Genomic DNA, 10,756 nt, shown 5'->3' on the forward strand with positions numbered 1-10,756 from the left:
AATTAAATATAATCGTGAAAAGAGAAGCGGCGTGTTTTCATAAAATGCGATAAACTAACAATATTTTCCAAGGATCATATCTAACAATTATCGTAGCATCGTTTAGTAAGAAAACGAAACACATTTAATGTTTGTATTTCTTGCTCAGGTTCACACTTGGATTTTGTATTTTAAGGTTATACACGGTAGGCAGCTTTATTATAATGTTAGTGATGTACAAATAAGTGTACCAGTCTAACCTGAGAGCCATATAAACAAGAAAGTATTCATAGTGGGTTGGTCAAGATTGTTCTCAGCGAAAATATTTATCTGTGGGAAAATAAGGGACTATTCTTAGGGAAATAACATTGTACATTTCAACACTGGTAATGGCGACTGCTAACATAGACGAAGAAGATGGATCTAAGTGTCCATTATGTCTGGGCCAATTCAACATACCCAGACAACTACCGTGTGCTCACAACTTTTGTCACAACTGTCTACAGTCCTACATAACAACTGAGGCTACAAAGTGTAATGAACTGAGACATATCAAATGCCCGATATGTACACAAACTTCAAGTCCCTCTATAAAGGACAGACCAACAAGTGAATGGGCGTCTCTGTTTCCAGTCAATGCACTTCTAGAATCAATGTTGCCAGCGAAATTGAAAGCAGATCGTATGTGTGACTCTTGTAACTCTGAAGACGTAGCTGTTTTGGCGGAAGGGTTCTGTGCCGTATGCATGGAGGCCATGTGCAAAGATTGCTTGAAATTTCATAGGAGACAGAAAATGACAAAAAATCATGCCATTGTTAAAGTGGAAGAATTCGACGGAAATCCACAAAATGTGATGAAACTTGGCGAGGACTTATGTTGTTTTCAACATAAAGGAGAGTATATAAAATTCTATTGCAAAGATCACAAAGTCGCTGGCTGCGGCACTTGCTTTTTCCACAACCATAGTGCTTGTTCTAATAAGATTGATCTGAAAGAAGAAGTTCCTGCTCTGCTTTGTGAAATCAAGCCAGAAGAAATTATGTTAGATATGGAGAAAGTAGAGTCTCACCTACAGAAGTTTATGGAGATTAATGAGTCCAGTGTTCGTAATCTTGAGTCACAAGTCAGTAAAATTACGGATATAATTGGTGAAATTAGAAGGAAAATCAATTCGCTTTTAGATGAATTGGAGAAAGAACTGAAGACGGAAGGAAGCAGAATCTACAAAGAAGAAGATATCAGGAAACAAGAAGAGAATCAGAAATGTTTGTCACTCATTCATGCAGTGAAAAATTCGTGTGTTCTGTTTAAAACTGTCAATAAATACGGGAGTGAAATACAAAAATTTATGACGGCGGAAAAGATGATGCCACAACTGCATTCATATTTGAATTTGGTCAGAGAGAAGTTCGAGATGACTGACAGATTAACAGTCAAGGTGGAATTAGTTCCTGAGATAGAATCCATTTTATCGCTGTCTGTCGCTGAGATTGGAAAACTTGTGCCTACGAGAAGCTCAAATGACCTCCCTTTAGTTGTCCTAAAACCGCTCCCTCCGCGTGTCCGAAAACCAACTAAAGACTGTCAGCTCGAGCGAATCAATGTAATTGATGTTAATGTCCCTTATGTGAATAATCCATACTATACTGGCGTCACTTTCCTACCTGGAGACAGGGTGATGCTTGCTGATGCTTACAGTACACAATGCATCCTACTGAGCTCGTCCTATCAGTTTATCGCCAGTCACACATTAATAGCGAATCCATTCGACATTTGTGTAACAGGTGACCAGGAGGTGGCAGTGTCCTTTTTTCAGATGGAGACAATTCAGATCTTGTCAGTAAAGGATGACGTGATAAGTCCAGTCCGAACAATAACAACCAACTACTTATGTCAAGGATTAGCATCTGCTGGAAAGGGGAATATGGCTGTGACCGGTAACTGGGATGGTCAAAATGGTTTCTGGATTCTGATGAGTACTGAAGGAGAGGTAAAGGCTTCGTATCAGTATGACTATTTATACGGAACATACAACTACATAGCTCTGAATAATGCAAACACACGAGTGTATGTTTCTATGTATCAAAAGAGTTATGTGTATTGTTTTGACATGAAAGGTCAGAGCCAATTTACCTACTGTCATGGCAGTCTTAGGAATCCTCTAGGAGTTGCAGTGGACAGAGATGACAACATTTATATTCCTGGATATTTGTCATGCAATATTCATCAGCTGTCTCCTGATGGGTCTGCTCTACAGGTGATCAACATCGGAGCACCAGGAATGCCATGTGCAATTTCTATTGATAAAGGGCGGGATATGTTTATTATTACCAGTTTTCAAGATAGAAAAAAACTGCTCGTTTACGAGCTGAAATGACATTTGACAATGGAAATTAAGGGCTGGCAAACCCTTCACGTAACACCTTAGTGAGAAACAAATGTCATTAAACCGTTTTCTTGAGTGACAAAATCCATTTATTTTTTAATTGTTAATAAATGTGTACCAAATTATGTCATATAGAATGTATTATAAAATTCATTTCATGATATTAGTGTTTGTGCTTTATGATAATTCATTTCATTCTTGTAGTCTTTGTTTTATGATACCAAATTAATTTCATTCTTGTGGTGTTTGTGCTTTATGATGACAAAATTAATTTCATTCTAGCAGTGTTTGTCCGCTATGACACTAAATATAATCCTCTCCCAACTATACATAAGTCACTACGATGATCACAATAGAGATGTAATTGTTGATGATGATGATGTTTGCTAGCTATACATAAATAAATAAAAATGTTGAGATAAATAAAGATAACATATTCTTACACTTACTATATGGTAATTTGCTTACATCAATATATCTCTCTCTCTCTCTCTCTCTCTCTCTCTCTCTCTCTATATATATATATATATATATATATATATATATATATATATATATATATATATTTAATTCGCATTGATTGTTTCTTATTAATTTTTATATTTTTTTTATTTCATTATTTGTTCTGGGAAACCAACATCGTATGTAGTTGCTGACCTGGTACAAAATCAGTGACAATTTTGTAAACAACTAATTTTTGTCAAAGTGACGATCACCATGTTAAGCTGAGTCAAGGATAGTGTAGTTTTTATAATATAGTTTCACCTGACTACGTGATTTCCGTCACGTGCCTTATGGTAACAAACATTATGTTCCTTCTTGGACAATGAACTTTTGATACTCATTCACCGTTTTGGTTTGCGTCTTTGTTATATAACTGATGGTTTTTTTTATTTTCTTCTGAAAGTCTGTTATTCTTGCTTTAACATCTGGGCAAAATCAAGTTATCATTGCTGTGTACAGTATTTGATCTGGAATTATTCAAATTATTTCTTCTCTTGGAAACAGAGACTTGATTTTACCGTGAAATTTCAAATAAGGATTTGATTATTGGATTATATTATTGTGATCCTTGAAAAGACTGTTGGCACGTCAACACTTTACGAACCATCATAGGCACATCAACACTTTCAACGTTTGACTTAATTTGAATTTCCGCTAAAGTTTATTCATAACTTTAATTTTTAGGACTTGTGTTTGTAATTCATTGATCAGTTTGGGTTTTAATTAGCAATACCGTATGTTCTATTTTTAATTTTCACTTTGGTTTCTAGAATGTCTCTAAAATATTTCAGAAAACTTTATTTTTGAAATTTTAAATTTACCTGGTTTTGGAATTTCCAATGTCCCAGGTATTAGTTTACATTTTCGAAATCTTTAGTAGAGCCAACAATCTTTTACAATGCCATCCAAAGTTGAGATCTTTATTTCAAATCCCACCCAGGAACAGTTAGACTCCTGGAAAATGGATGAATTGCTTCAGTTTGCCAGAACATATGATCATATTTTTCAAAGGCTTCTTTAATGAAGCAAGAAAAATATTTTGGTCCATTATTTGGTAGAAAAGAATGTTTTGGATAAAAGTGATTTGGGTTTGATAAGTAAGTCTCCATCGGATTCTAACTTACAAGTTATGGAATTGAAATTAAAATACAAGAATGAAATAGAGTTAAGAAAGTTTGAGCTTCAAGAAAGACAAACGCAGTTAGATAAAGAGGAGAGAGAGAGAGAGAGAGAGGAAAATGCAGTTGCAGAAAGAGAGAGGAACAAATGTACTTGCAGAAAGAAAAACACGTGCAATTGGAGAGAGAGAGAGAGAGAGAGAGAGAGAGAGAAAGAGAGAGAGAAACAAATGCAAATGCAGAGAGAAAGAGAAAATGAAAAAAAGGGAATTTCAATCTAGATTAAAAGAATTAGAGTTGGCAAGTGAAAAATAGTCCCCCAATTTACATAAAAATTCAGGTTTTGATGCTAGTAAGAATATTAGGTTAATACCCACTTTGAAACAAAACGAAGTAGACAAATAATTTCCTCATTTTGAAGAAATTGTTGAAAATTTGAAATGACCAAGGAAGCATTTGCTTCTGTTATTACAAGATGTACTTATTGGCAGAGATCATGATATTTATATTTCACTGTCAGTACAGCAGAGTGCTGATTATGATGTGGTTAAGGAATATATCTTGAAAGGTTATGAGCTAGTACCTGAGGCATATCGACAAGGTTTTAGGAATTGTAGAAACACAACTGACCAGACCTATTCTGAATCTGCATGGAAAAAAGCACGATAATTTGATAAATGTTGCTCCTCTAATAAGGTTAATGAAAATTACGAAAGTCACAGACAACTCATATTAGTTGAAGCGTTCAAGGATTGTGTCCATAATGACGTTTAAAATTGCATAGATGAGCATAAGGTCGAAACTTTAGAAAATTATGTTCGTACAGCTGACGAGTATTTCTTAGCTCATAACGTTTCTTTTGTCAGTAGGTCTTCCACTCAGCAGTCTTCTGGTCAAAAACTACTTTAGTTTAATACGAGCACTTCCAAATTTCAAACTGGCACAACTTTTAAAAATCAAGTTTCTGTTAAGAATGATCAGAAGTCGTTACCTCTTCCTATGTATACTTATTTCAAGAAGAAAGGACACGTTATTTCTGATTACTACAAATTGAATAGTAAGCAGCAGAATCAAGACAAATGCTCTTATTTCTATGAGGTCACAGTAAGAGTAGTGATTTAAAAGCAATACATTTGTTGGGTGAAACGAACCCGAGTTTGATATTATTATGGAGAATTATGAACCATTCATGTCGAACGGGTCTATGTCAGTTATTAGTGATTCTGCCAATCCTATCCCTGTTACAATTTTAATAGACACAGGTGCTTCTAAGAGTCCTTTATTATAAGGTACTTTTCCTTTTTCTGCAAAGTCTACTTCTATTGAGTGTTCCGCTTCAAGGAGTAGTGTGCGTCTTTGTTAATGTTCCTCTCCATTGTGTAAATTTGTCATCAGACTTGTTCTCGGGACTCGTGACAGTCGGAAAGTATTTACCATAGACGTTATTCATTTATTACTAGGTAATGACCTAGCTAGAGACAAGGTTGTGGTTAATCCACTTGTAACTAACAGGCATTGTTTCGATCAGAACGCGGATCCTATTGAAATTGAAATTCCTGATTTATACCCATATTGCGCAATTACTATAGCTATGACAAAGAAAGCTCTTGAGAATGATGTTGAGCAAAAATTATTTCTTTAGCTGACACGTGTATTGGTCAGGATTTTGATGAGGTCACTTTTACTCCCGTTAAATCAATCAAAGGGCATTGATCACAGTGATCCTCTTTTAACTACTCGTTATCTTTGTTCTAATCAGGGTGACAAAAGACAACCATTTGTAGTCAAAAATACGAAAAAGATCATGAGATCTCCACTTGGTTTAGAGGGCTATTAGCGAAACTGAAGCCACAGAAGTGCGTGTTTGTTATTTTGTTGAACAATGGGGTCCTTTTGAGGATACGGAGTCCACATAAGGTACATGCTAATGACGAGTGGTCGGTGAACTATCAAACAGTCGTTCCAAAATAGTACAGACAGGATATTGTGGCCCATGAAACTCCTTTGGCTGGTCATATACAGAGCAGTAAGACATATCACAAGATCCTGAATCATTTGTATTGGCCAAAATATGATTGATATTTGTAAGTACTATAAATTTTGTCACATTTGTCAAATGGTAGGAAAATCCAATCAGAAGATGCCTAAGACTTATCTGCAACTTCCTCTTGCATTTGACGAATCATTTAGCAGAATAATGGTAGATTTTGTTGGTCCGTTACCTAAGACCAAGTCAGGCAACCAATATCTTTTGACCATAATGTGTGCATCTATAAGATTCCCAGAGGCAATTCCTTTCAGGAATATTAAAAGTAAAAGAATAGTAAAAGCTTTCATAAAGTGATTTACTCAATTTGACCTTCCCAAATCTGTTCAATCGAATCAAGGGTCAGATTTTAGGCCTGGAATTTTCAAGCTAATTATGAATGAAATTGGCATCCAGCAACTCAAGTCAAAAGTGAAATTATGGTTTGACAGAACAACAATAATAGAGTTATGTCTCTCTTGCACATTCATCAACGTTTTAGTCAGATTAGGTATTACGGCCCTTACAAAGTTAAGAAGAAAATGAATGAGTTACATTATAGTAATAGTACTCATGGGATCTATTAAATAAAAGGACTACCAGTATGTTGAGAGATATAGCCAGGTTACACATGAATATCCAGCAAGTTCTGCATGGATTAGGCATGCAACAAGTCAGATCTTCCTTTAAAAAGATTTCATCAAACTTTGAAAACTACAGTTCGATCATATTGTTTGTATGCTGGAACAGGTTAGGAACGACATATTTACTGTTGTTTGCTGTTAGGGAATCGGTTCAGGAATCTTTAGATTTCAATCCCTTTGAACTAGATTTCGGACATTCTGTGCGTGGACCTTTGAAGTTGTTAAAACAGAAACTTCGATCAAATGAATAAACAGAAATTAATTTTCTTGATTAAGGTCCTAGTTTTAAACGCAAGTTGTCAAAGACTTGTGAGGGTGCAAGATCTACACTCTACTGTGAAATTAAGGTATAACAAAAATACAAGGGAAATGAGTTTTCGTCTGGTGAAGAGTTCTGGTTCTCTTGCCCATACCACAAAATTTTCATCAGGCCAAGTGGTATGGTCAATGCACATTTGAAAAGAGCGTAAGTGATTTAAATTATATCATCAATGCTCAATAGTATTGATGATATAATTTAAACCACTTTTCCATGACGCTGAAATTGTACATTCCACGCATGTAAAACAGCATCCGTACATGAAGAACCCTCTCAAACAGGAATGTTTGAGAAAAGAAATTCAGTATTTGCTGGAGAATAATAAGATAGAGCCGACTAAAAGTGAATGGTGTTCACCATGTATACGTGTACTGAGACCACACAATAGTTTCCGCATGTGCACATACTGTAGAAAGGTTAGATGTGTAACTGAAACAGGTTCATAAAAGAAAAGGAATTAAAATTAAAATACAAGATATATATAGAGTTAGGAAAGCTTGAACTTCCGAAAGAGTAAAAGCAAATGCAATTGGAGAAAGAGGAGAGAAGGAAACAGAAACAAATACAGGTACAAGCGGAAAAAGAGATGGAGAGACAAACGCAGCTACAGAAAGGACAAATGCAATTACAGAAAGAACAAATGCATTTACAGTGGGAGAAAGAGAGAGAGAGAGACAGATGCAAATGCAACAGAAAAGAGAGAAGAAAGAGAGTGAATATCAACTTAGAATAAAAGAAATAGAGCTAGCCAGTGAAATGCATACATCACATACAAATTCAAGTTTTGACAAAGAATGTTAGGTTAGCGTCGTCTTTAGAGAAAAAGAAGTAGACAAATATTTTCCTTATTTTAAAAAAGTTGCTGAAAATTAGAAATGGCCAAGAGAGCAATGGAATCAATTATTACAGTTTGTAATTAATAGTAAAGCCCAATATATATATATATATATATATATATATATATATATATATATATATATATATATATATATATATATATATATATCTTAAAAGGGTGTTAGTTAGTCACTGAGGCATATCGGGATACATTCAGGAACTATAAAAAAGGAGCTGGAAAAACTCGTGTCGAATTTACAAATAACAGCAGTTATTTATTAGGTGATTTATTAGGTGGTTCATTGCCAGGAAAGTTGATCAAGATTATGAAAATCTCAGACAACTTGTATTACTTGAAAAATTCAAGAACTGTGTCCATAGTGACATTAAAACTCATCTTGATGAGCATAAGAGCCAAAGTTTGGAAATGCTACTCGTACTGCTGATGAATATTCCTTAGCTCATAAAGTTTATTTATAGGCAAGTCTTCAGTTTAGCAGTCTTCTGGTAGCAAAGTATTTCAGCCTAATGCAAGCACCTCTAAACTTCAATCTGGCACAACTGTTAGAAATCAAGTTTCTGATAAGCTTGCTCCAAATCCCTTATCTCTTCCTACTTGTTCATATTGTAACAAGAAAGGACACGTTATTTTTCATTGTTACAAATTGATAGAAGCATCAAAATCAAGACAGACCTGTTCTAAATGCTCTTATTTCACGATCATGTATTGAAAGCAATACATTTGCTGGGTCTAATTAAACCCGGTCTGATTTTATTATAAAGAATTAAGAACCATTCATGTCGAAGGGTTCTTTATCACTTTTGGGGGATTCTGCCAATCTCATCCCTATTAAATGTTAAGGAATCCAGAAGCGTCTCACAGTCTTTTATTATGAGGTATTTTGCGTTTTTCTGAGAAGTCTTCTTCTAATGAGAGTGCTGTTATTCAGGGAGTAGAGTGCGGCTTTGTTAATGTTCCTCTCGGTTGTTTAAATTTGTCATCAAACTTAGTATTAGGACCTGTGACAGTCGGAATAGTGTCTGCTTTACCCGTTGAGGTCATTCATTTATTACTAGGCCACAACCTAGCTAGAGATAAGGCTGTGGTAAACCACTTGTAATTGACATGCCTTGTTTGGATCAGAAAGTCGATTCATTTTAACTAGAATTCCCTGATTTATTCCCAGCTTGTGCAGTTATCAGAGCTATGGCAATGAAAGCTCTGAGAACGACGTTGATCAGGAAAGTATTCCTTTAGCTGACACATGTATTGGTCAGGCTTTTGTTTATGTCACTTTCACTCCTTGTTTGGAATAATCAAAAGGTATTGATAACAGCGATCATCTTGTAACTACTCATTCTCTTTATTTTAATCAGGCTGACAAGCGACAATCACTTGTCATCAAACAAGAAAGAGATACTGAGATCTCCTGACTGTTTCAATGGTCCCTTAGTGAAACTGAGGCCACTGAAGTACCTGTCTGTTATGGAGATTTCCCGATGTACCTGCTGGTGACGAGTGGTCAGTGAACTATCAAATTGTAGTTCGACAATCGTATAGAGAAGAAATACTTAGTCTGGACTTGAAACACCTTAGGCTGGTTATTTAGAAACTAATAAGACTTATCACTAGATCTTGAATCGCTTCTAATTGCCAAAAATTAGAAGTGATGTTTGTAAATACTGCAGATATTGTAATACTTGTCAAAAGGATATGAACCCCCAATCAGAAGGCTCATCTGCAACATATCCCTGCATTCAACGAACCAGTTAGCAGAATAATTGTAGATTGTGTTGGTCCCTTACCTAAGACTAAGTCAGGTAACTAATATCTATTGACCATAATGTGTGTAACAATAAGGTGCCCAGAAGCAATTCTTTTGAGGAATATTAAAACTAAAACAATAGTAAAAGCTTTGCAATTACTTTTACTCAATTTGGCCTTCCCACATCTGTTCAATCTAATGAAGAGTAACATTTTGGGTCTGGAATTTCCAACTAATTATGATTGAATTTTGCATTCAGCAATTCGTGTCAAAAGTGAAATTATGGTTTGACAGAACTACACGGTAGAGAACGTTTGGGTTTAGTAACAGTTCTGTTTCTCTTGCTCATTCTTCAAAGTTTTCTTCAGATTAGGTATTACGGCACTTTCAAGGTTAACAAGAAAATGAATGAGCGAAATCGTAATAATAGTACTCCTGGGATGTAAATAAATTAATGGAGTACCGGTATGTTGAGAGAGATAGCCAGGTTAATCATGAAATTAATTTAGTTGTACCTGTTCCACTCAGTGAGGATTTAAGCGAAGGAATGCAATCGGATTCTATTGATTTTTCAGTGACAAATCTTCGTAATTCAGAAAGTATGAGCAATCTGGACGAGAAACGTTCACATTTGCAACAACAAGAAAGGAATGAACTTAAACAGTTATTACTTGAACATGAGCATTTATTTCCATGTTTTCCGACAAGAACGAACACAATTTTTCATGACGTCAAAATTGTAAATTCCAAAAACTGTCAAACAACACCCATATGGAATAAACCCTCTCAAACAGGAATACTTGAGAAAGTATATTATTTGCTGGAGAATGACTTGATAGAGCCCAGTAAATGTGATTGGAGTTCACCATGTATACATGCTTCGAAACCAGATTAAACTTTCCATGTGTGCACTGATTAAAGGAAGGTAAACAGTGTGACTAAAACAGATTCATTTCCATTACCAAGAATCGAGGACTGCATTGACAAAATTGGAAATGTAAAGTACATCTTGAAATTTCACCTTATGTAAGGATTCTGTCAAATTCCACTGAAAGAAAGGGCAAAGGAAATTTCGGAATCGTAATTCCAGATGGACTTTATCAATATGAAGTGATGCCATTTGGGATGTAAATTTTCCCCTTGTACTTTTCAACGTTTAATCAACATGATTACATC

The 10,756-nt window shown here is 35.2% G+C and overlaps 1 protein-coding gene across 1 annotated transcript; it reads left to right on the forward strand.

Moving 5' to 3' along the window:
* The first annotated feature begins 245 nt into the window (after nucleotides 1–245).
* On the forward strand, nucleotides 246–2,814 carry LOC149783434 (uncharacterized). The gene has a single exon (XM_089933113.1). The coding sequence runs from the start codon at nucleotides 369–371 to the stop codon at nucleotides 2,355–2,357; it is 1,989 nt and encodes a 662-aa protein (XP_089789239.1). The 5' UTR covers nucleotides 246–368; the 3' UTR covers nucleotides 2,358–2,814.
* The last annotated feature ends 7,942 nt before the right edge of the window (nucleotides 2,815–10,756 follow it).

The sequence above is a fragment of the Sinohyriopsis cumingii genome, chromosome 14 (assembly GCF_028554795.1).
Source record: "Sinohyriopsis cumingii isolate HCF-2022 chromosome 14, ASM2855479v2, whole genome shotgun sequence".
NCBI lineage: Eukaryota > Metazoa > Mollusca > Bivalvia > Unionida > Unionidae > Sinohyriopsis > Sinohyriopsis cumingii.